At 43.6% G+C, this 27552-nt stretch overlaps 1 protein-coding gene across 1 annotated transcript in view; it reads right to left on the bottom strand.

Annotated features, from left to right (window-relative positions):
* Positions 1 to 15015, bottom strand: part of LOC138767857 (cell surface glycoprotein CD200 receptor 2-like) — a 36432-nt gene extending 21417 nt beyond the window's left edge. The window contains exons 1-2 of the mRNA XM_069945690.1: positions 14928 to 15015; positions 14443 to 14767 (exon numbers count right to left, since the gene is read on the bottom strand). Coding sequence (XP_069801791.1) covers positions 14443 to 14515 — 73 coding nt within the window. The 5' untranslated portion in view covers positions 14516 to 14767; positions 14928 to 15015. The remainder of the gene's footprint in view (positions 1 to 14442; positions 14768 to 14927) is intronic.
* Between the last annotated feature and the right edge of the window lie 12537 nt (positions 15016 to 27552).

Genomic DNA, 27552 nt, shown 5'->3' with positions numbered 1-27552 from the left:
CAGAGATGGCCTGCTATACATTATAGCAGGCCATCTTCCCCGATCGCTGTGTGTGAACACACAGCGAGCGGGGAAACATCGGGCGTAAATTTACGCCCTGGTGCGTTAAGTACCAGGCTGCGAGGGCGTAAATTTACGCCCGATGTCGTTAAGGGGTAAAAAAATCAGCAATACTGGTGTTTTGTTTTTCCCCGTTTACGCAGTTCACTGTGTGGGAACAATAATGTTATTGTGGTGTCCCACTAGGGGTGTTACTATTATTCACACCCTTTGCAAAAGTCTGTACTTTTTGTGGTCTTATTACAGTAAAAGTAGCATTAAGAGTTGACCACTAGATTTCGCTGTATTATGTATTGATGTATGGAAGCTGCACAGCTGAAGGATCGCAAAGGCTTATTATGTTTGTGTGTGTACCTGAATCTGTGAACCAGTAGGATTTCTGCTTTCTTCTCTCCTATCACCTCTTCTCTCTATTCTTCTATTGCACTCTTTTCACCCAATCACAGGGCACCCTACACACTGTAGAGGAAGTTAGTCTCTTGGGTGGGGGAAGAGCAAGCGCTTTTCAGTTCGGGACGGTGTGGAGAAAGGACGCAAGCTAGATAGCTCTCCACAGCAGCTCCACAACTTTCTTTTAAGTACCCACACAAAGCTTTATGCACTTTTCAACTTCTTAGGAGAGGACCAGCCAAAAGATAACCTTAACCCACGCCATGGACCAGGAGAAGTCACAGTGCAGGACAGTATCCACTATAGAGCCAAAGAGCTAGGAACTGATCCGGGAGAAGCAAAGTTGCAGTAAGCCTATGAACTCCATCTTGAAGCACGGGTGTCAGCAGGGAACCCTCAGCATTCGGCTCAGCCCAGGTAACAAGGTCTGGGACCTGTGTCACCCATTGGTAGAGTTCGGCTAACGCTAGTGGGTATAAGGTGGTGTGAAGACTAAAGTAAGGGCCAATACACAGGCACAGGTCTTCTTCTTCTTCTACAAGTATTCTTCTATTGTATCCTCCAACATCCCGGCAGAGCACCTTACTACATAGGTTGAGACTCTCACGGCATCCTCCTCTCTGCTACTCTACCTCATCACAACTCTATCAACACAACTATCTCCTACTCAGCACTTATCTCACAGATCTGGTTGTCTTATGTTCAAGTCTGTATTGGACCCTTATCAAGTGTATATCAACTGTATTACTGTAATATATTCTGTATTACCTGCTGGTCATTACACTGCTCTGGCCACCTGTGACTACATCATCCATTACACTATCCCAAGAGACCCGGTAGCAACCCGGCAGGACACTGACCACAGGGGAAAAGGGTACAACCGGCCTTAGCAACTAAAAGCAGGCGTGCCATCACACCTGTGTGCCCACCTGGCACTGCCGTCACAAGACAACACCATAAGGTCCGACTGTATCTCGGCCATCAACAACCAGAGTGTTGTCACACTACAAGACCTAGCAAGTGACCTGCCGTCCCTCCGATATAACACCTCCGGCAGCACACCACATTATATTTTAATAGATCGGATAATTCCATACGCTACGATATATAATATGTTTATAATAATATGTTTATTTATCTTTAATATTTTTATAATGGGGAAGGGGTATATTAAACGTTTATTGGGGGGTGGGATTTATAAGGTTTTTTTTTAATACTTTCAACTTTTTCAGTACACTTTTTTTACCTTTATTTTCCACTTTAAAACATGCGATCAATAGATTGCATGTACTGATCTATGCTATGCCATATCATAGCATAGATCAGTGTTATCGGCAATCTATGCATAGAACCTGCCTGAGAGCAGACTCTATGCATAGATGGCCGATCCGACAGGATGGAGGTAAGTGGCTTACCCCTGCCCGTCGGTACAAGCAATTAGGACCCCCGCAACATGGCTGTGGGGGTCCCAATCAATCAGTCCTGTCCTGTCACTGAGTACCTCAAAGGGTTAATGAGAAGCAGCTGAGGGATTGCAGCTGCCTCTCATTATCTTCTGATGTGTACAGGGCCGCTGTCACTGCAGCAGTCCCACACACATCAAGCCCCTTCACATCAACCTGTATATACATTCTTACTGCACGGGGTGTGTGCAGTAGGAATGTATATATACAGATTGCTGACATGAAGGAGTTAATAACACTGTACTTATTTGGCGGCCGTCGGTCCATTCACTTTAATGCATTCCATTGACTTAAGTTATAATTTGGTAATAAGGGACGTCATTTAAAGAAGTAAAAAAAAGGACACCTTTTTCTCTTTTTTTTTTTTTTTTAGACAGTGTGAATATAGGCCTATAGTGTAAATGCTGCCCCAGTAAGTCAACAACAGTCTAGTGTAGTCTAAATATTGCCTTAGTCAGTGCGCAGTCTAGTGTAAATGCTTTTGCCTAGACTAGGGCTTTCCCCGGTCACTACACACTGTAAACCCTGTATGCCCTTGCTTCTAGACCTTTAGGCATCTAAATGAAGTATGATTGCTCTGAGAGATAAGAGGAAGAGATCACACAGTCACGGGGGAAACTGAAACCAGACGCATTTGTCGGAAATGGGGAATTTTATCGTAAGAATTAAATCTTTTCAAATCTTTTTGTAACCACAGATATTGCAGCTCAGGCTTAGTCAGCAGCCGCTAGTGAATAAGACAAAGACCCTGATTGTCTCCTCTTCACCACTACCCTACATAACACTTTGTGACGTTCTATGGTAAAAATAAGCTAAAATTATTATGTTAATTTGTTTTCCCTAAGACCCATTGGCATCACAACATATGGGGTAAATTCGCCCCTGCGAGCCCCTGGGACGAAGGAATATTTAATGAAAAAATAACAATTAAATTTTAATCCCCTCCTCCATGAGGTATAAATAGGCTCCACCTCCCCCTAGACCTCAGTCTAATTATAAAGAAACATAAAACACAGGGAGGGAGTCTTGTGATGCCAATGGGTCTTAGGGAAAACAAATTAACATAATAATTTTAGCTTCCCTTACGTCCCATTGGCATCACAACATATGGGGAATTAGCAAGCATTATCCCCAATGGGCGGGTTATTTATTACGTCCGCATTAAGAACAGATCTTGCAAAGGTTGTTCTTGACAAGAAAGAAGTATCCAGCCTGAAATATCTCACAAAGGTAGTCAAAGACGACCAGCTAGCTGCCTGGCATATGTCCTCAAGTGGCACAGCGGCACGCTCTGCCCAAGTGGAGGCCACAGCTCTAGTAGAGTGAGCCCTGGTAAATTCTGGTGGATCCAGATCAGCAGAGGAGTAACATAAGGCAATGGAGTCACAGATCCATCTGAATATTGAAGGTTTTGAAGCCTTCCTCCCCTTGTTTTTTCCTGCTAAAGGGATAAAGAAATGCTCGTCTTTACGAAAATCACCTACTCTATGTAGATAGATCTTGATAGCTCTGGATACGTCCAATAAAGAAAGATCCAAGTCTTCTTTAGATGATCCAGTAGGAGAAAATACAGGCAATACTATTGGCTGGTTGATGTTGGAAAATGAAGCCACCATAGGCAGGTGGGAAAAAAATCTTGTATGGAGGTGCGGAGTCAAGGGCTTGAAGTTCTCCAACTCTCTTAGCAGAGGTAATGGCTAGTAAAAGAGAAACTTTCAATGTTAACTTGAAGTCTACTTCCTCCCAAGGCTTAAAGGGAGGAAGACACAGGCGTCTCAACACAAATGATAAGTCCCATGGGTCTACCTGCTTTACCAGGTTAGGCCTAATCTAGCCTTAACAAAATTCTTTACCTCCAAGATCTGAAAGAAACGAGAGTTTAGGTGTGCAGAGAGGGATGCTATCTGCACCTTGATGGAACTAGGTTTTAATCCTTTATAGAAGCCTTCCTGTAAAAACTCCAATAACAGTGGAGTAGAAGGTTTAAGTCCATCAATACTCCTGCTTGCACACCAATCTTGAAAATCTTCCAAATCCGTGCATAAGATTTATTTGTAGTGCTACTATGAGCGTGAGAAAGGGTATACTATACCTTCTCAGAAAAACTAGAGTCTAATACGGTCCTCTCAGTCTCCAAGCTGTCAAGCTGAGGCTGGAAAGATTCCTGCACAGATGTTGACCCTGAAATATTAGATCCGGATGCAGAGCTAACCTCCAAAATTCCCCTCTGCTCATATTTATGGGCAGGGTGAACCATGACCCCTTCCGCCAGAAGGGAGTTATTATTACTGACGACTGATCTAGACTGATCTTCGTCAAACTCTGGGAATCATGGCTATGGGAGGAAAGATATACGCCAGCTGGTATGTCCATGGTATTGTCATTGAGTCCACTACTGGGGGATTGTCTGCCCTGTAAAGGGAACAGAAATTCCTCAGTTTGGCATTGCTTGCTGATGCCATGAGGTCTCTCTGAGGAAGCCCCCACCTCTGGGTTAACTGAATAAACACTCTCCTTGAGAGAGACCATTCCCCCCGGTAATGTCAGGCCTCAACTCAGTCAATCCGCCAATATATTGTCGACACCCCTGATATGAATCGCAGAGAGTCTAGTTATTCTGGTTTCTGCCCAACAGAAAAATCTTCTCTACTTCCCTGAGGAGAGAAGGGGATCTGGTACCTCCCTGTTTAGGTACGCCACACAGGTCATGTCGTTCATCCGGATTCTGACTGCTCTCTGTAAAATAGGAGGAGAAAAATGAAGAAGAGCTAGGTAAATCGCTCTAAGCTCCCTCACGTTGGAGGGCAGAGCGGATTCCTGTTGACTCTAAGATCCTGCAGTCGTGATGACTGTCAGATGAGCTCCCCAACCTGTTCCTGAAGCATCTGTCGTGATGGTTATCCAGTGTGGTTCTGAAAATAAAACTCCATGTTTGACTTGTCTCCACCACATTAGAGAATGTCTTGTTTGAGTCGATAGAACATCATCGCATCCAAGTCCTTCAGTCCTCGGTTCCATACTGTTAGTGCTTCTCTCTGAAGAAATCTCATGTGCCATAACGCCCATGGCACCGCGTCCGCAGCTGAGGCAAGGAGCCCTAGAAAGCGCATTTATGTTCTTATGGATACCTGACGAGGAGGAATTAGGAATTAAGTCTGATTTCTCTATGTTGATAAGCCAACCTAATTGTTGAAGTATGTCCTGGACATAGTTCAACTGAACTCTCAGAAGATCCTGAGTCTGAGTCATAATCAACCAATCGTCCAGGTAAGGGATAACTTTATCCCCTGTAAACGGAAGCGAACCATCATGGTGACACTACCTTTGTGAAAACAAAGGGTGCGGAGGTATTCCAGATGGAAGGACTTTGAATTGTAAGTGTCTTACCTTCCCCTGGATTTGGATGGCGAAGGCTCTCCTGTGAGCCTTCAGAATCGGTACATGAAGATATGCATCCGGTAGATCTATGGTGACCATAAAATCTCCCTTCTGGAGGATAGATTTTACCGATCTTATGTTCTCCATGTGGAACGTCTTCTTTACGATGCACCTGTTGAGATATCGCAAATCTATAATAAGCCTCCAATTTCCGGATGGCTTCAGCACTAGTAACACTGGGGAGTAAACTCCCTGACCGATCTCAAATAGAGGAACATCCTCTAGAGCCTCAATGGAAAGGAGGTAAAGAATTTCTGTCTCTAGGACTAAGTGTCTTTCTGGCTTAAGATTTCTTGACAGAAGAAATCTTGGAGGAGGAAGAGATGATAAATGAAGGACATAACCATTTTGAATAATATTTAACACCCAGTGATCTTTTCTTAATTCTTCCCAGGCAGGGAGAAACAAACTCAGACGTGTTCCCACTGGACAGCTTCTGCGTCAGAAGTCTGGTTTCTTGTTGGTGTCCTTATTCTGCTGCTTCCCGGAACCTCTTCTGGAATAGTTTCTTCCTCAACCTCTGTACTGGTATCTCCCTTTGCCTCGCTGAGGAGATTTTGCTCTGCGAAAGGAATCACCACTCTTATAGGACAATGGTAGGGACTTCCCCTCCTTGTCAGACAATTCCTCCATTAATTTATCCAGCTCAGAGCCAAACAGCCTACCTGGCTGGAACTCCATATTACAGAGCTGAATTTTGGAGTTAGCATCTCCAACCCAGGGTTTTAACCATTGCGCCCTTCGGCAGCGGTCGAGAGCGTACTAGTTTTTTTACGCTAACCTGGTTCCCAGAGATGCATCATCGCAGAGGAAATCAATGGCCATAATGACCTTTTTTAAGGAGCGAAGGACCTTGTCCCTGCTAGCTCTACCTTCCAAATTTTCCTGGACCTTGGCCAGCCATCTTCTTAGGCTTCTAGAAACCTCAAAGAAGAAATGGAGACTGCCCCTTGGGCTGCCGCTGCCGTATATGATCTCTTGAGGGCTACCTCCACCCTTCTATCCATCAGATCCTTAAGATTGGATCCGTCCTCCGCAGGCAGCACAGTACATTTCGACAGTTTGGCTATGGCCGGGTCCACCTTTGGAGGCTCAAGGTCTTAAACCTCTTGCTCAAACCCGGAGCCTTTTCCGGTTCCTTCCATTCCGCCTGTAACATAGACAATGAAGTCTTTCCCACAGAAAAAGCCCCAGGCTTTTTTGAGGAGGACCAATCCTATCCTCTTCTATTTCCTCAGGGTGTATTTCAGCTTGCACAGCTTAGCAGAGCTTGTGAATTCTATCAGCTGTGAAATACCCCCTGAATAATTCTTTCTCATCTTCAGAAGTAGAAGAGGTTTCAGAAGAAGATGATGACTTAACTTCATCAATCACAGTAAAACTGAAAATGACCATAATCCTACAGCCATAAAGTAATATACTCAAAGGCTGGGAGTAGAGGGAGAAATACTCCATTTGGTCTTTAACTTAGGACACGGGCAGCGATTCTCATTAGCCGCTAAAGTCTTTTGCACATAGTCCTTGACCCATACAACTACATCCTGAACATCAGGCTCCTCATAGGTTTTGGTCTGCATGAAGGACAGCGTACTTAGGCATTATAAATATTTTTAGGCATTCATAAATATTTTTATGAAAGAAAGGATGAATCTTATCTGGAAAAAATGATCCTCCTATGGTATCCATAGCCGTCAGGTAGAGGAGTCTCACACTCGGCACATGAAGTGCTTCCTTAGAAGGTCTTTTGCCAGCAGCAGGACTGGTCTCCATTTCAGACATTTTTAAGTATATAGAAGAGAGATCACAGCACTTTGCACTCAGATGTTTTCTATTAGATCCAAATGAGCCACAGAAAATCCTTCCAGAGGAAGACAGCCAGACCTAGAGGTAGCAACAGCTTACCTTCTGCCTTGGACACACAGGTAATCCGGCATGCAGAGAGCGCGCGCCGCTGCCGGCGCCCGGAAGTGACATGACGCCGACGCCGCAGTGCTGAGACGCACGCGGTGCTGATGCGTTCCACAGTCGAACGCGACTGGAAGAAAAGCCAGCGGCTCGGGTGACACGCAGAGTGCGTTCCAAGACGCACTAGGTAAGAAAAACTTAAAAGCTAAGACCTGGAGAGAAAACCTGAATGCAACAGGTTAACAAAGCATAAAAACGGAGGAGGGACAAAGTCCCCTAGGGCTAACAGCAACGAAGTAAAAAAAGACTGAGGTCTAGGGGGAGGTGGAGCCTATTTATACCTCATGGAGGAGGGGATTAAAATTTAATTGTTATTTTTTCATTAAATATTCCTTCGTCCCAGGGGCTCGCAGGGGCGAATTTACCCCATATGTTGTGATGCCAATGGGACGTAAGGGAAGTGAAGATTTTCCAATTCACTGCACACCTGAAACAATGTATGTGCAGTTTATCTTTTTGTTTTTACTTTGTTTTGATGTGTTCATTAATGAAAATCACCTCAAAATGTTACAACTAAATAAAACAACGAATACCGTACTTGTTTAGTTATATTATACAGTATGTACTGCAGAACGTAAAGGGGTTATTCAGTGCTACAGAAACATGGCCACTTTCTTCCAGAGACAGCCCCACTCTTGTCTCTTGTCCAGTTCAGGTGTAGTTTGCAATAAAGCTACATTCACTTCAGTGGAACTGAGTTACAAAACCAACACCCAAACTGGAGTCAAGAGTGTTGCTGTGTCCAGGCTCGGACTGGCCCACAGGGGAGCAGGGGAATCCCCCGGTGGGCCCCTGAGCAGGACGTCTGTATCCCTGTTTAGCAGCTACAGGATGACATATAATCCCCCAGTTAGTTTCATGGGACTTCACCTTTCAAGAAACTAAAAAGGACGGCTGTGCTGTTTGCATAGAACAGGGTTGGGGAACCTTTTGACCCTCCAGCAGTTGCAAAACTACAACTCCCATCATGCCTGGACAGCTCCTATACACTAGAACAGGGATGGGGAACCTTCGGCCTTCCAGCTGTTGCAAAACATATTCCCTGGTGGGCCCAAGGTACCCCAGTCTGACACTGGCTGTCTCTGAAACAAAGTGGCCATGTTTTCGTTGCATTGTTTTAACTCCTTCCTGTCCTCACTTTCTAAGCTTGTTTTTATGTTTTTATTTTTCCTTCAAAAGAGATTTATTTTTGTTGCACTATTTTTTGTTTGCATCCTTCACTATACCATACAGTGTATTATAAAGAAAAAATCGGTGATGGTGGAGGGGGGTTGGGACAAAACAAAAAAATAAATAGTGCAATTTTGTTTTGTATGTTAAGGGTTTTAAAAAATGCTATATGTTGCAGGTCACTACAGTCACAGCGATACTGAATTGCTGATTTGTATAGTTTCTGTATTGCTTCAATGTCTTAAAAAAAATAAATGACTGCTGCGCCATATTCTAGCCCCTTTAAGATTTTAAAGAGTGCCTGTATAGGTAGGATGCCCACTGAAGTCATGTGACACCCTCCAGTTTAGCCATTTACCTTAGTGAGCTGCCCACCAGAAGCAAAAGGGGTCAATAGCTTTAGCAGGTTTTAACCTTCTTCCTTTTTCCCTGCTGCCAAAAAGCTTATACTTTCTGGGAGACAGCTTTTACCCCAGGTCAATGAGAATTGCCAGCCTCCTGTATTAGCTCTTCCTGTCTGTCGTAGTAGAATGATTTCCCCCCCCCCCTTCCCCCTCATGGAAAGTATGATGTTTGCCATTATGGAGGCATCTGGTCGGCTCCAAAGGTTCTGTAGAAGGACATTGACCTCAAACATCCAGCCACTTCTTCCCACTCCGGGTTGTGCAAACACATTCTGGCAGCAATGCAGTTTGCGTTTCAGGCAGTACTGGTATGTCCTGTGATGGAGTAGGCTCAGAAGCAGAGCCCACCAAATACCTCCCCAAACATGGACCTGAAGCTCCAAAATCTTGGCTTCAAGACTTGTAGTTTTCCTTAGGAGGGGTCATTCACCCAGACCAATTAGGTTTCCTTCTGGGCCAGGAGGCTCCCAACAATACCATTGGTGAAGTTAACCTGGTCCATAAGGCTAACTCAGAAAAGGCTCCGCTAATGTTGCTGTCTACTGATGCAGAAAAGGCCTTCAACTGGGTCAACTCGACATTTATGGAAGAGACTCTAAAAGCTTTAGGTCTTGGGCCAAACTTTTATGCATGGGTCATGGCCATCCCTGCAGCCTTTCCTTCACACAGTCCGGACTCGTTCGGACCTGGAGGTGGGGTTTGCGTGGGGGACACCACAAAGTTGCCGCCTACACGGATTACAATTTATTTTTCATCTCCAAACCAATCATAACGCTACCTGTCTTAAAGAAAGAACTGGAGGTATATGCTTCTCTGTCTAATTTTAAAATTAACTTTTCAAAGTCTGAGGCGCTTAATGTCTTGTTGTCTGTGGAGTTGGTGCCCACCCTCCACTCTCCCTTCAGGTTTCGCTGGGCTTCCAAGGCACTAAAATACTAAAGCATTCAAATTTCTGTGAACCTAAAGGACTTTTTTTCTCCTCAATTTTCCACCTATATTGGCCAATATCAAATTGTGTTGCACTACTTGAAGTAAGGGAATTGAACTTGATTTGGTCGGTGTGCCATTTTCAAAATCACTCCTTTACCAAAGTTATTGTACGCCTTCCAATGCCTACCGTTAAGATTCTAAAGGCCTTCTCTAAAGTTGTACCCTCCACTCAAAATAAGTTTATTTAGGGGTCAAAACCTGCGTGCCTTAAACACACCTAATTATGTAGGTGGGAGGTTGGGTGGTGTTGGCATTGCCATTTCTATACGCTTAATATTTGAGTGGTTATGTCACTCCTTCTTGAAACAATGGGTGGCTATAGAGCAGTTTTCCACTAGCATCCCCCTGCATTGCACAACTTGGCCCCTTAAGCATTACTTATGCCCACTTAGGTCACACCCGACCATTGGCCCTATGATTATTGCATGTGAGGTTTCAATAATACTCTCGCAGTTGCTTCCCCAGTGCTCTCTCATGACGCCTATTATCGGCCACCGCAAATACATTTAGGGTAAAACCCCTCACTGCTAACGTGACCTGGCCAACCTCTGCGGTGTTGAGATCAGTCCCGGATCTCCCGCCCTTAGGTGCATGGAGATCTACCCAACCTTCCCACTATCTGCACTCGCTCCTTTTGGAGTCTCAATTCTTTTCTTCTCCTTCTTCTCTCCCACCCTCTTGCTTTTCTCTTCTGTCTTACATTTCTCTCTTCCAATTCTGTATGACATTTATCATCTGTCTTGTAGGATGGTCCTCCACCCTAGGATGGGCTCTGCCCTTGTTGGACTTACAGGTCTACATTTTTTTAGTGGGGGAAAAAAAAGGGGGGGGGAAGGGAGACAGGCTGGGGTTATTCTCCTATACTTTCTTTGTGGAAACGGGCTCTTGAAGATAGTTATGCTTTGCTTACTACTGCTTTTTCTCTGTAATGGTCATTTAAAAAATGAATTTTTTAAAAAGAAGCAGAGCCCACCCAATCGAAGGCTAGAACTGGCTGTAAAACACAGCTGCTATCCTGATGCAACTGCAAATATCTTACTGGTGCAGATTGTTGGATTTGATGGTTTCCAGGGCAGCTGGAGACCATATTAAGACCTCCGAATGTGCCAATCCGAATGTCCGAATGAGTGCGGACTAGGAAACGAATCCTGTCTTCAATGTCTTTGAACGAGGGGCTTTCGTGCCTCTCCACTTAAAGAATCAACATGTCAATTCTTTAAGCGGAGAAGCACAGAGAGCGGAGGCATGCAAGCCCTCCCAAACACATTGAAGGCAGGATTCGGCACCGAGTCCGTGCGGGGGGGGTGTTTCTGCATGGAATCTCTGTGCCGTTTCCGTAGTGTAAACGGGGCTACATTCGCATGTTCCATGCACTGCATGTATATATAGACAATTTGCTACAGAACAAACTTCAGAACTCCTGGCATCATCATTCATAATAATATTTAAGATTTAAACAGTTTCAGGGCTTCTGGCATCATCATGTATGAATGTTTCATAAAAAATATTTATTGTAATAATGCAATCAAGTGAAAAAAAAAACAAAAAAAAACTTTCCCAATAATGCCTTATTATTCCCAAAAAAGGTAAAGAAAATCAATACTTTAATTCAAAAACAAGCTATATTTTCCCAAGAATGGTACCATTAAAAACTACAGCTTATTCTGATCACTCTTATGAGCCCATAAGCTGAAGTCCCTATCTATGCCCCCTCCCCTCTGTCCCCTGCCACTGTGAGAAGCTTGTAACAGAGTCAGGGGAGAGAGGGAAGGGTGCAGAGCTGGAAACCGCACGCTCAAGCCGCTTATCCCTCCCTTCCCTTCCGGCCTCAGGCATAGGCTGCAGTGACATTAATTTATTTTGCAGCGGTGGAAAAGGTTTAAGCCCCTTTTACATGGGCCGACAGTGAGGAGTAAACAAGTGCTGTCAGAGCTTGTTTGCTCCTCGTTCCCCGCTTGCTGCTGACGCTATTACACACGGCTGCAGCAAGCGGGTGAGTGTGGGAGGGGCTGCGGGGAGCTGCGAGGGGGCTGCCTGGGTGATCGCTGATCGTCGGGGCAGCCCATAGCATATAGCAGCGTCTGCTGCTGATGCTCCTATTTCACGGAGAGATGGAAGCAGATCTTTGCTATATAAGTTGTTTGTCTTTCAACATGTTGAAAGACAAATGACTCCAACGATCAGCCGATATGAACGATGTCGGCTGATCGTTGCCTCCTATTCCATGGGACGATTATCGGCCATAACAGCCGATATCAGCTGAATATGGCCGATAATCGTTCCATGGAACAGGACCTTTAATGACTACACTGTTAAAATACAAATACAAAAGCAAAAAAAAAGCATTGTAAGTAAATATACAGGAGAAAAAATAAATAAAACTATATGTATGTACAGTATATAGATAATCCACAGGACCCATGTGTTTAGCCACATAAAAGTTGAATGAATGTATATGGAGAGGGTTAGCTGTCCCTGTGCCCCTGCACCGCAGCGCCACTGCTCATGAACCCCTCCAGCCTTCTAAAGCTTCCATCCCGATGATGTCATGTTCAGACTCAAAAAAGTCAAGGACCAGACACTGCCTCAGTTACTGACTGGCTCAGTAGTTACTTCCCAATGGAACGTGACAATGCAGAAAGATGTGAGAAACTGAAGACTGGAGGGCAACAGAGAGCTGGTGATGCTGTGCTGCAGGAGCACGAGGATGGATAAGCATTGCTTCTTTTTTATGATCCTCCACCTCCTGCCCACCCAGGAACTTTAGATTTGATCAGAGTTCTCCTTTAAAATATCATCTAAGGGTGAAATAGCCATTAAATTTATGCTAGGAAAACCCGAATACAGCCTATGGCATGTTTTGCAGGACTCCCTAGAGCAACAATCAAATTTTCCTGATGCCGGAAGTCGAATGCCAAGGGCCTGGGTGCAGATGAACATTGCCAAACCCATACTTTCGGCAAGTTTACTCAACATCAGTCTTGTATGCTAATCTATAACAAATGGTGTCAAGTCTGTGACAATTGCCAAAATTCATTCGCAGTGCAGCTGATATCAGTCTCAATGTCAGGTTGTTTATGGCGTCTGTATCTCAGAGTGATGTGCTCGCTGCCATCAATATATACAACAGTTTCAGCAGGAGCAGGGCGTTCTTTGCCTTCAAAGTGTCAGGATAATGCTTGTTGTCATTGGGGATACAAACCACATAAACATTTGGTGTTACAAGTGGTCATTAAAATAAATTAATTAACGCTACCACGTTTCTATCACCTCTACACACAAGTAATGTACTTCACCTTTACATACCAGGAATAAACTACATAACATTTAGCTCAATTCCCTACACATAATGAGCATCTTTCAAGAGTGTCTAGAACACCCCTAGATTCTCTAAATGTTGTGGTTTCCAAATCCAGTCTTGGATTTCCACTGTACTGATACCATGGGGGGCACTGCAAATGTGTTTGGTGTCAAAAAATTGGTCTAGTAAAATCTAGCCAAATATTCACAATGGCGCACCTTCCCATCAGAGCCCTGCCATATGCCCAAACAGTATGGGGCACTTCTGTTTTCAGGATTAATTGCATAGGAACGAATTTAGCCTGAGGACATTATTCTTCAGTTATTTGTCAGTTATAGACAGCCGTCCAATAAAAACATCCTTCATTTTGACGGTGAGTGAACATAGCCTAGAACAATATATTATTAGAAAAAAATATAATTTTTACTTTTCAGGTCTAATGGCTCCTATAAGAACCGTCTGTATTGTTTCCAAAACAGGGTCTTTTTGGTGAAATTTTTAGTGTTTTGGCACCTGAATTCTTCTGCAAACCCAACATGGTTCCTTAAAAGCACCCCAATAAAAAGAATGCCCCAACATTCTCAGGGTGCTCCTTTATTTCTCAGGCCTGTTTGCGAGGCAGGGAGTACCAAGAATACTCTGTGTATCCAGAATAACTGAAGCTGAAGGCAAATAGCGGTCACACCGAGTATTCATCGGAATTACATTTCTCTTCTGCTTATTCACTTATTTACATTTTGTTAACTGATAAAAGTAACCTGTAACACTTCCCTGGATAAAAGATTTTTTTCCACTTCTGCCTTAACATTTGTACAGTACTTATATAATGAAATACACTATTGGGCAATGGTTGTAGTGAAATATTGTCATGTTACAGACCCAGCACTGCACTAAACGCCACTTTTTAAAAATCATAATGCAGATGTGAACCATACATATGATGATAGTTATTGTAACATTTATACAATACATTATCAAGTGATTACTTTTTTACTAAATTACATAATTAAACAATGTAGATACACTTAAATAACAATTTACACCACTTGTAGTATATAGTAATCTAGTAAGTACTGTGGGGAATAGTAGTAGTAAACAATGAGAATAATTGTAGCAGAATTCATAGTAAAAAAAATAAAAAGCAGGGTAAAGGGTACTGTAGTACTATATGAATATTGGGATAAGTAGAAGTAGCAGCGAAAACTCTCATTCCCAGTATAACCAGTTTGTGCTCCATGTAGAGCAGTGTACTGGTTCTTACCTGCCTTTACTTTGACAGCACAAATAAGCCAAAACAGCTGAAGCATAAAGCAACTTTTCTCCTGTAACTTCATGTTGGATTTCTTATTCTTCTTGCTGACATCGGGACTTGAAAGGAGGCATTGCAGAGCGAACACACATCTTTTTTTTTTTTTTTTCTAACACCCTTCAATATAAAAATAACTTCTCCATTCTCTGTTCCATGCGATAAGGCTTGTCATGCTATAAGAAACCTCTGGGTAGACCCAGAATATTCATTTTTACACCATTTCCTGTGCCAGATGACTCAAAGGAAACTAAGCGAACAACCAAGCTTACTTATTACACTGCAATAAGAAAAGATACAAACAAGAGATCAAAAATGTGCAATTTTATTAAAGTGTCACTGTCGTTATAACTTTGAAAATCTAAATCATCAGGGGATATGATATAAAGCAAATTTACATTCTTTATTTTATTTAGCTCTCATAACAATGCTATACTTACTTGTATCCAGGTCCAGTCTCTGAAGGCAGATTTTTAGTCTTGTGTTGAATAAAAGAGACTAAACACATGAAGTCTGGCCAGTACAGAGGGTCATGGCTCAATGTGTCCTTCAGTCACATGACTGATCTGGGAATCATGGAACTTACTGAGTTTAGACACTTTGGACAAAAAAAAGGAAGTGCTGTGTTTCCATGATAACTAAAAAAAACAATGCTTTATTTCACATCTACTGTTGATTTTGAAAATTAGGATGACAGGTACACTTTAAGGTTTAGCCTATGACTCAAACCAGCACATATATACTAGGTTGTTTCTGTTATATATTAATTTAGTAGAATCTATTTCTAGCTGGATAATCGTTCTCTTTCAGAGTACATGTTTATTCAAGATATGCACCTTTTGTATATTGGATTAGGAAACCATAAACTGAACTCAATGAGGATACATATCTTGCTACCACGATGGGTTTCAGGGCTGAAGGGTTGTTTTTTTCCAGTTAGAATGTTAGCTGCACAATACTGTACAGTACATGTAAGGTCCTTTAATGGGTGACGTTACATAGACGATGTCCTTATTTTGTGGTTGGGAGAAAATGGAATTCTGAAAAGTGCTGTATAGAAACTATAGAGACTAAGGTTACCAATGTGTCCTACTTTAAAGGGGTACTCCAGCGAAAAGCTTTTTCCCAGTAATTGAAACACATTACAAAGTTATATAACTTTGTAAAATGCTTCAATCCCCTATCTGCCCCTCTTCCCTATCTTTTCACCCCTCAACCCCCCACCAGGAAGTGAAGTAAACTTATTCTTACCTAATGACTCTTGACCCCAGGCTGCTCTGTGGCAGCCATTTTGTGACAATGATGTCATCAAGAGGGAAACTGGTCTCAGCCGTGTAAGGCCAGCCTCCCTTTGTCAGATGGCTCAGGTAGCTCAGCTCTGATTGGCCGAACAAGCTGTAAGCCATTTAACAGTTCTACAGAGTCAGTTAGATATTACAGGAGACAAAGTGCATAATGGGAAACCACAAACCAGGAGGCTGCCACAGAAAATCCTGGGGTCAACAGTCATTAGGTAAGAATGAGTTTACTTCACTTCCTGGGGGATTGAGGGGGGGGGAGATAGGGAAGAGGGGCAGATAGGTGATTGAAGTTATATAACTTTGTAATGTGTTTCAATTACTGGGAAAAAGCTTTTTGCTGGAGTACCCCTTTAACTTTACGTATGATTCAACAAAATATGTGCTACAAGATGATAAGCTTTTCAAGAAAATTATATTTTATGTGAGAATGTATATGGTATCTTTGCACGAAGATGGCCTGACACAGTTGTCTTCTCTAATAAGTCCAGATTTTCTGTGAGAGAACAAAAACCCTGCAATCATTGCAGGAAGAACACAAGCTGGTGGGGGCACTGTTATGGACTAGGGTATTCCCTCTTGACATTCTCTGGGCCACTCATCCATATTGCAGACTATCTGGGTATGAATATATCCCGAGAAGCTGATTTTCCTCTTAGGGATAGGATCTTCCAGCAAGACAATGCAAGATGTCACGCAGCTAGAAAAGTCCCATATTGGTCGGAAGTAGTGATGAGCGAATACTGTTCGATCGAATAGATATTCGATCGAATAGTGAGATATTTGAATATTCGTACGAATATCCCGCGAATATTTGACAAATATTCGATAAGCGTTCAAATCCCCCAGCTTCCAGTTTTACCCTCCAAATGGTCAAATAGATGTTTTTAACTAACTGAATACTTGTTCCGATAGACTTTAATGGGATCGAATATTCGATCGAATGTTCGCGGGATATTCGTACGAATATCGAATATTCGAATATCTCACTATTCGCTCATCACTAGTCGGAAGAGCATGACCAAGACTTCACAGTACTGCCCTGGCTGGCCCCTTAATTCCCCAGACTTGAACCCAATTGAACATCTGCGGGGCTAAGTCATTTTGTTTGCTCTATGGATGACACCCCCCTTGTACCTTTCAGAAGCAGCAAGCATGGCTGAGATACCTATGACACCTACCAGGCCCTTATTGAGTCACTCCTGTTCCATCAATCTGCTGTCCATATTGCACACTCAGTTACATGGGACTCGACTGTGTAGTGGAGGAGAAGATATTGAAGCTATTGGCAAATATATGTAAAACCTGAAAGCTCTGCGATATACTGACATCACTTTAGAATATACAGAAAATGGATACAGAACTTAAGAAGGGCACACCATACCTACCCATCCCATTTAGGGTCCGTATAAGAAATCCTATCCTTCTTTTCACGTATTGGCGGAGATTTATCTAAGGGTTTATAATACATACTGGTGTAAGCTGCCCACAGCAACCAATCACAGCTCAGCTTTCAGCTCTGGTAAATTGAAAGAAGAGCTGTAATTGGGTGGTGTGGGTGGTTTACACCAGTCTATATTTTATACCCTTTGATAAATCTCCCCAATACATGGAATTAAGGAATGGATTTGTTATATGGATCTTAAATTGGTACTTGAAAACTTTTTCTTTCAAATCAACTGGTGTCAGAAAGTTATATAGATTTGTAATTTACTTCTATTTAAAAAATCTTGTCTTCCAGTACTTATCAGCTGCTGTATGTCCTGCAGGAAGTATTGTATTCTCTCCTGTCTGACACAATGCTCTCTGCTGCCACCTCTGTCCATATCAGGAACTGTCCAGAGCAGCAGCAAGTCCCCATAGAAAACCTCTTCTGCTCTGGACAGTTCCTGCTCTACACTGATGAGGGGCAACACCCCGAAACAGCTGTCTGCGGATGGATATCTGGCCTTGGTTTTTCCCTTGTCATTACATTGACTTTTAGGGCCACTTAATATGGTGGTTTTGGTGGTTTCTTTACAGGAGCCACCCCTTGGCTGGGTCCTTCCCGGTGGGATATCTGGCTAGTCCTGTGTTTCGAGACTCTTCAATGAGGCTCCACAGGCTCTTCTTTTGCATATTCTGGACAGTTGCTGACATGGACAGATGTGGCAGCAGAGAGCGTTTTGTCAGACTTGAAAGAATACACCACTTCCTGCAGGACAAACAGCAGCTGATAAGTACTGGAAAGCTGGAGATTTTTAAATAGAAGTAAAATACAAATCTATATAAGTTTCTGATACCAGTTCATTTTAAAGAAAAATATTTTTGCCAGAGTACCCCTTTAAAAGGGATGGGTAGGTATGGTGCGTCCTTTTTAAGGTATTTGATTAATCTGGGCCATTGTCTTTGTGGCTTTGTGTAACTTCCTCTTAATTAAGTTATCAGGTCTAAATTAGAACTTAACTATGTGGATCATTGTAGAAACATTAAGCAGAATCGAGAAGAGAAACTTCTAGCATGGCATTTGAAGAAATATATGAACACATAGAATATCAAGCCATGTATGTAACAAAGAAAATTAAAAAATTACATTAAGAATCAGACCATGTTGGTTTATAATTCTCATTACACATGCACACATGTATGATTCTCGTTACACTTGCATACAGTATATGATTCTTAATAGACTTGTAGGCAGTGTATGATTCTCGTTACACTTGCACACAGTGTATGATTCTCGTTACACTTGCACACAGTGTATGATTTTCGTTACACTTGCATACAGTGTATCATTCTTAAAGAGGTTCTCCGGGCAAAAAGTATTTTTAAATATGTTATTACATAAAGAAAGTTATACAAATCCCTAATATCCACTAATTATGGAAAATGCACATACAGTATAGTGCTATTTCCCTCAATTTAGTAGATCAGTCAGACTCACTTCCTCAAAAAAAAGTGACGTCACATCTCAAGTGTATGTGCCAGTAGGGGGAGCAGTAGAATAGATAATTCTCCCTTCCTGTGCGGGTAATGTACCCCCTTCCTCTGCCTGGTCCTATTACACTTGCTGCAGCAAGGTGAGCGCTCCTTATCTGACGCTCACCCCAACTAACTGTCCCCTCTCAGCTTGTCTCCCCCCTGCACGGTCCTGTGCAGGAGCGCTCACCCTCCGCCCAGTCCCGGCGGGTTGGGTGCTCCCCAACTTGCCACCCCTCATCTGAGCCCTCCGCCCGGTCTCGTACACGAGCGCTCACCTGCCGCCCGGTCTCGGCGGGGTGAGCGTTCAAACACCTTCCCAATCTGCCTCCCTTCATCAGTGCCCGCCTGGTAACAAACACGAGCGCTCACCCGCCGCCCAGTCCCGGCGGGTTGAGCGCTCTTACACCTTCTCAATTTCCCCCCCTTCATCAGCGCCCAGTCATAAACATGAGCGCTCACCCGCCGCCCGGTCCCGGCGTGGTGAGCGCTCATACACCTCCTCCCAAGCAGCTGCACCTTCTCCCAAGCAGTTTGCTTCATCATGTATGGGACCAGGCAGCAGGGTGAGCGCTGAGACTGTCAGCCCATTGCTCGGTCCCGTGCATGATGAAGCAAGCTGCTTGGGAGGAGATGTATGAGTGCTTGTGTACGTGATCAGGCGGCTGGTGAGCACTCGTGTACGTGATCAGGCGGCTGGTGAGCACTCGTGTACGTGACCGGGCGGCGGGTGCTGATGAAGGTGCTGGCAGTGAGGAGTCAGCGACACAATCTGCTTCTGCTTTTCCACCGCTACGGCGAGAATAACCAGAGCCTGACCATGACCGGCTTCCATAAGCTGCTGCACAGCCTCGGGGTGGAGAGACTGAGAAGCAACGACATGGAGAACCCGACACACCACGACCACCACTGTGAGCATCACCCCCATCACCATCACCACCATCATACGTCCGCACAGCCGCACCACCTGCAAGGAGACGAGGAAGGGGTGGCATGTCACCTCCCCGCAGAGACCTGACAGCTTTGCGGGCATGGCAGCGGGGCAGGAAGTGAGTGGTGCCCGGGAGAGGGCTGCCCGGGGGCAGAGGGTGCACTACGTACTGTCGGGGAGAGGGACATGTCCCAGAGAGTGCCGGCCACATATTGACTGCCGCCTCCCTGCACATCATCAGCCAGCCGCACAGGCAGCAGAGCGCCCCCGGATATCACAGCACACTGGCATCCAGGCATCCGGGGAAGAGCTGCCGCAACCGGAACGGCTTCCCACATGGAGGCCGGCGCAACGCTATCCGGCCTCCTGCTTGCTCAGTTTTCAGCCAGTGTCTCTGACTGCAGATTAGTCCTTTGTAAGCAGGTTATTTCTGAAACAACACATATGTTTTTGAATCACACATATGTGGTTGAATCTCTAACCCCAAAAGAGCTGGAGCTGTGGTTTAGGGGTAACTCACCTGTCCACAGACCTGCCAGCAGATCATTCTTTGGTTCAAATCCTGTGATGGAAATTAAATATAGGTCTTTTTTTCCCTTCTCATTATTGTATCATTTTAAGGCTATGTTCACAATCAGTATTTTGGTCAGTATTTTTGCAACCAAAACCAGGAGTGGATTGAAAACACAGAAAGGCTATGTTCACACACTGTTGGAATTGAGTGGATAGTCACCATTTAATAGCAAATAACATCCATTGTTTAAAAATAACGGCAATTATTTGCCATTAAAGGGAAACTCCGGATAAGAAAAACTTGTTTTCTATTAAAAGTACATTAAAAGTTATATAGATGTGTCTTTACAAGTACTGTAGTACTGTACCTGTACAGTTCTTTCACACTGGCAGCTGATAGACATCCAGGAAGTGAAAAAAATGGCCTCTGTTTCAATTCACATAGTCTCCTGCTCCCACTGCTCTCCCCCTTAGGAGACAAATCTTCCATGCCTCTGTCTCACATTGTGTGTGTTTGCTGAGCACAGGCTGATGATGCAGACAGGGGAGCAGGGCGTGATGTCACAGGAGGCTTGGCTGGATCCCCCAATCCCCTGAGAGATTCACCATCTCTGACCAGCCAGAAGCAGCTGCTGCACTAATTTTTCTGATTGTATTGGGTAGGGGCTGTGATGGTCAGCTGAGGGAAAGCATTGCATTCTAGGAAATGCTAAACCAGGAAAGACAGAAACACAGTACAGAGCAAAAAAAAACAAACAAATGGATTTATGGTAGTTTCAAAACTGGGATAGACAGGTAAGTAATGTTATATGCTTCTGCAGAAGTTTCATTTTTTTTTTTACCTCTACCCGGAGTTCCCCTTTAAAGGACGGCCATCCACTCAATTTCAACAGGGATTTGAACCAAAGAATGAACTGCTTGTTTGGTGCAGTCTGTGTATTCTATCTATATTCTTGGTGTATAGAGAGTCTTTAAAATACTCAAAGAGTGAAGGTTTATGGGCCTTTGTATGGTCTGAACAGCTTTTACCTGTTGCACTATATACAGTGTATAATAGGGTCCTATAGAGTCCATACAATTCATACTGTTTCTGGTATGCCGGATGTAAGTGCTCTTATGTGGTTATAGGTAATGAGGTCGGTGGTTTTTAGGTTCTGTACAACTCGTTTTTACACTTCTTACACGTATTACAGTCCTTTTTATCTTTTTTTTTTTAAACACTGAAGGAGTCTATTTGTCTTACAGTATCCCTTCAGGAATATATTTCATGTAGTGTACCATATGGATTAAATGGATTAACCCTTTAGGAATACATTTCATGTAGTGTACCATATGGATTAACCCTTTATTCAAAGCTTGCATATGTTTTACTATGGAATGTTAATACTGTTGCTCTACTGTAGAGTGAATGTTTTTTATTTTGAAGTCCTGTAGTTTGTGCCCACGCACCTATTTCCTTTTCAAACCGAAAGTATAATTCTCGTGGTTCATTTCTTACTTTTATGTAAGACCATTTCTTTATACTGTAGCAATGCTTTGATTTATTGGAATGTAAAGCCTGCTTGTGCTCTGCTCTAAAGGCAGTGGTCTGGCTGGTTTACATAGAGATACTATATATATATATATATATATATATATATATATATATATATATATATATATATATATATATAAACTCTATAGCTATATACACTACAGCCCTCTGTGTAACAGTGGATATTTTGCAGTACCGTCTTAATACCATCTAATTTTTTCCCCAATGATAAAAATTATTGTAAAATTTTGCCATTTTACCACAGTTTACATAGTCACTTTAGAATGGCACCATTCTTTTTTTCTGAAATTTGGATAATTAGAGTAAAATTGCACCATTTTATAATGAATTCACCCTGTAAAAATGTGATGGTACCACAACAGTGCAAGCTGTTATGCAGAGGGCTGTGGGCGGGTATTCAATGTGGTGCAAGAGCAGCTTTGGCTGCCGACATAACATCCTCCTGCATCACTTCAATGCAGGAGGATATTATTACTATGGGGCAATGCAGGGGAACATTATTACTATGGGGGAGATAAGAGGCCAGAAGAGAGGAAGGTCAGCTCCATGCCAGGATTAGGTGAGTATAATTATTTTTTTTAATGTGTTGGGGCAAAGCACTATTGGGCACTGCAAGAGGAAATTATTACTATGGGGGAAATGCAGAGGGACATTATTACTATGGGTTCACTGCAGGGGTGCATTATTACTATATGGAGGGCACAGCAGGGGGCATTTTTACTATATGGAGGGCACAGCAAGAGACATTATTACTATATGAGGGCACAGCAGGAGACATTATTACTATATGGAGGGCACAGCAGGATACATTATTACTACACTCACCGGCCACTTTATTAGGTACACCATGCTAGTAACGGGTTGGACCCCCTTTTGCTTTCAGAACTGCCTCAATTCTTCGTGGCATAGATTCAACAAGGTGCTGGAAGCATTCCTCAGAGATTTTGGTCCATATTGACATGATGGCATCACACAGTTGCTGCAGATTTGTCGGCTGCACATCCATGATGCGAATCTCCCGTTCCACCACATCCCAAAGATGCTCTATTGGATTGAGATCTGGTGACTGTGGAGGCCATTTGAGTACAGTGAACTCATTGTCATGTTCAAGAAACCAGTCTGAGATGATTCTAGCTTTATGACATGGCGCATTATCCTGCTGAAAGTAGCCATCAGATGTTGGGTACATTGTGGTCATAAAGGGATGGACATGGTCAGCAACAATACTCAGGTAGGCTGTGGCGTTGCAACGATGCTCAATTGGTACCAAGGGGCCCAAAGAGTGCCAAGAAAATATTCCCCACACCATGACACCACCACCACCAGCCTGAACCGTTGATACAAGGCAGGATGGATCCATGCTTTCATGTTGTTGACGCCAAATTCTGACCCTACCATCCGAATGTTGCAGCAGAAATCGAGACTCATCAGACCAGGCAACGTTTTTCCAATCTTCTACTGTCCAATTTGGATGAGCTTGTGCAAATTGTAGCCTCAGTTTCCTGTTCTTAGCTGAAAGGAGTGGCACCCGGTGTGGTCTTCTGCTGCTGTAGCCCATCTGCCTCAAAGTTCGACGTACTGTGCGTTCAGAGATGCTCTTCTGCCTACCTTGGTTGTAATGGTTGGCTATTTGAGTCATTGTTGCCTTTCTACCAGCTCGAACCAGTCTGCCCATTCTCCTCTGACCTCTGGCATCAACAAGGCATTTCCGCCCACAGAACTGCCGCTCACTGGATGTTTTTTTCTTTTTCGGACCATTCTCTGTAAACCCTAGAGATGGTTGTGCATGAAAATCCCAGTAGATCAGCAGTTTCTGAAATACTCAGACCAGCCCTTCTGGCACCAACAACCATGCCACGTTCAAAGGCACTCAAATCACCTTTCTTCCCCATACTGATGCTCGGTTTGAACTGCAGGAGATTGTCTTGACCATGTCTACATGCCTAAATGCACTGAGTTGCCGCCATGTGATTGACTGATTAGAAATTAAGTGGTAACGTGCAGTTGGACAGGTGTACCTAATAAAGTGGCCGGTGAGTGTATATGCAAAAGAAGAGCCCGTGGAGCCTCAGGGAGACCAGCCAAATTATAACACTGCAGGCTACCAGTTAAAGCACTCAATGCAGTGAAATTCTAGGTGCATTGCTTCCTGGGAAACATAAATATGCAAAAGAAGAGCCCATGAAGCCTCATTTAAGAGTCTCAAAACACAGGACTAGCAAGATATTCGTCCGGGAAGGGCCCAGTCACAGGTTGGCTCTTGTAGAGAAACCACCAAAACCACCATATTAAGTGGCCCTGTAAGCCAATGTAATAACAAGGGAAAAAACTGTGTTTTTAGACTCTTAAACGAGGCTCCACAGGCTCTTCTTTTGCATATTCATGTTTCCCAGGGAGCAATGCACCTAGGATTTCACTGCATTGAGCACTTAAACCAGCGGCCTGCAGTGTTATCGTTTGGCAGTCTCCCTGAGATCAGCAATATGTTTCTCTTATGGCTTTACTAGGTATTGCTGCCACCTATCCAGAATCCTGCTCCCCACTGATGAGGGGCAACACCATGAAACAGCTGGCTGTGGATGGATACCTGGCCTTGGTTTTTTCCCTTTTCATTACATTGATTTATAGGGCCACTTAATATGGTGGTTTTGGTGGTTTCCCTACAGCAGCCACCATGTGGCTGGGTCATTCACAGAGGGATATCTGGCTGGTCTTATGTTTTGAGACTCTTAAATGAGGCTCCACAGGCTCTTCTTTTGCATATTTATGTTTCCCAGGGAGCAATTCACCTAGGATTTCACTGCTTTGAGTGCTTTAACCGGCAGCTGGCAGTGTTATTGTTTGGCTGGTCTCCCTGAGATCAGCGATCTGTTTCTATTGCTACTATATGGCGTGGGTCTCCAAACTGAAGCCCTCCAGCTGTTTCAAAACCACAATTCCCATCATGCCCGGACAGCTAAAGCTTTGGATTTGGCTGTCCAGGCATGATGGGAAATGTAGTATTACAACAGCTGGAGGGCCGCAGTTTGGAGACCCATGCTATATGGAGGCACATTATTACTATATGGAGTCAAAGCAGGAGACACTATTACTAGAGTTAAGCGTGTAGTGAAATATTTGACTTTCGAGAATTCGAATCAAATAGGCACCGATATTCGACTATTCAAACAAATATTCGATCCCATTATAGTCTATGGGAAAAAAATTCTCGGCATTTGGAAATCCAAATTCGACCACTTGGAGGTCACCAAGTCCCTCATGAAACCTCCCTAAATGATGCCAACACCTCCGGAATGACACTGGGACATTAGGGGGAGCATGCCTGGGTGCACCCAACACCCCAAAATCGCAGTATAATGCCAATTGTGAATGAAAAATATCTGCGAACGCTTTACGAACGTTTACGGCAATGTTCACACATTTCCTTTGTATTTCTTCCGCAGCGTTACATACATGATTCCAATGTGCGTCCATAGAGGGTCATGTTATTCGCGCGTATCACGCATCATGCTGTACGAACGTTACTGAAACAGTATGTATGACGTGCCTTTTACTGGGCTACTGGCACAATAGGTATCACGTGCCTTTTACTGGGCAACTGGCACAATAGGTATCACGTGCCTTTTACTGGGCTACTGGCACAATATGTATAACGTGCCCTTAGTGGGTTAAACCAGGGACATTTTAAGTCACTTGTACACACAGGGTACTGGAATGAATAAAGCTGCTGATGCTGTTAAATCATCTATGTCTTAGCACTGAGAAGTGCTTTGTATTCAAAGATGACTTTTTCGCTGGATATTAGCCCTGAAAAGGACTTTTGGGTTCAGTAGTAAGCCTGCCTAACCAAAACGCTACTAAAACTTATCTCCCCCTGCTCCAAAATCTTTCCCTGGCTAGGTTGAAAGCGCATCTGCGGTCGAGAGGCAGAAGTCAAGTATTAAATATTTGAGGTCATGTGGTTCAGCCATCCAATGAGGGTAGACACAATTTTTGCGCTGCATGCGTACTCCCAGGGTCCCTCACGGCCCCCCTGCATGGTGATTGGATTAAAAAAAGTGGCAACTGCGATGGGAGGGCTTTCAAATGTTTCCCACGTATTCGTCACACTACTCGATTGAATTCGAATCTTTTGCATACTGCAATATTCAATCGAATACCATCTTGATTGAATCGTATTCGCTCATCTCTAATTATTATTATATGGAGGGCACAGCAGGGGACATTATTACTAAATGGAGGGCATGCCGGGGGCATTATTACTATATGGAGGGCACAGCAGGAAACATTATTACTATATAGAGGGCACAGCAGGAGGCATTATTACTATATGGAAGGCACAGCAGGGGGCATTATTACTATATGGAAAGGAACAGCAGGGGGCATTATTGCTATATGGAAAGGAACAGCAGGGGGCATTATTGCTATATGGAGGGCACAGCAGAAGGCATTATTACTATATGGAAGGCACAGCAGGGGGCATTATTACCATATGGAAAGGAACAGCAGGGGCATTATTACCATATGGAGGGCACAGCAGGAGACATTATTACTATATGGAAGGCATAGCAAGGGGCATTATTATTATATGGAAAGGAACAACAGGGGGCATTATTATTATATGGGGGGCACAGCAGGGGCATTGTTACTATATAGCAGGCACAGCAGAAGATCCTACATACAGGGGGCAACCCACATACCTACTCACTTTAATGAACCAAACAGCCAATTACTACTGTTTGGGAGCCTATGGGAGGGGAAAAGGGAAGTAAGTTGCTGGAAATGTGTGAAGCCTAAGATGTTTGTCTGGCAGGTTCTGAAGAGATAAATTGTAGCTGCAAGAAATCATCATGGCATCACAGTGGTCCAGGTCAGATGGAGAGAAAAAGGAAAGTGATGCTTCAGCTCGAAGAATATGTCACCTATGAGTCACTAAATGATGTTTTTGTATTTAGTAGAACAGTATTAGGTGGTGGTGGTGGTGGGGGGGGGGGGGGGCAACATGCCGTTATACACCCACTGCTTCTTCCTAGTAACCTAGATCATTATAAAAGCCCCCCTTCCTTCCCTAGGGCTGAACTGAGTGAGGTCCGGGGAAGGAAGGGGGGTGGCGCTTTTATAAAGATTCATCCTGTTGCCTAAAAGACCTTGAAACTTTCCTGTTACATGACTGGTTTCTTCAGACTAGACAGCCTAGCCTCAAGCCCCCCCACCCCACCCCCACTGCCCAATGAGCCTTAGACTGCCATAACCTTTTCCCTGGTAACCGATCCTCTTTCGTTTAAACAAGTTAGGTTGGTACTAACACCGCAGAAGATGATCTGAACCTGACGTCTACACATCACAAATTGCAAAGCTCATGTACACCCCAAAAAGCTTCCGCTTTTGACTAGTGATGAATCAGCAGCCATGAAACATCTGATATTGACTTGCAACAAGCTACAAACTCAGGCAGCTACTAATATACCAACATCCATAGTAATGAGGAAGCACCAAGATGTACTGTAGCTATAAAAAGAACCCAGAATTTACACTCATACCCACAAGAAGCTCTGAATCAGCAAATTTAGGTAAAAAAATTTCTGGGGATCTGCAAAAAACACAGATGCTACAGATGTGCACTATGGATGGTTTTTAGCAGATAACACAAAATATAGTCCACAAAAATATACTGATGTGTGAATGAAGCCTTAGGCAAATCTTTTACTAAAGCAGACTGGCAGTGAGCTCTTGAACATACTAACACAGTATACAGGAGTACCTTGGTTCTCAAACTGTTTGGAACTCAGACAGTTCAGCTCTCAAACTGC

The sequence above is a fragment of the Dendropsophus ebraccatus genome, chromosome 11 (assembly GCF_027789765.1).
Source record: "Dendropsophus ebraccatus isolate aDenEbr1 chromosome 11, aDenEbr1.pat, whole genome shotgun sequence".
Classification (NCBI taxonomy): Eukaryota; Metazoa; Chordata; class Amphibia; order Anura; family Hylidae; genus Dendropsophus; species Dendropsophus ebraccatus.
Note: the sequence above shows the minus strand (reverse complement) of the source record. Positions and strands in the feature narration are given on the sequence as shown.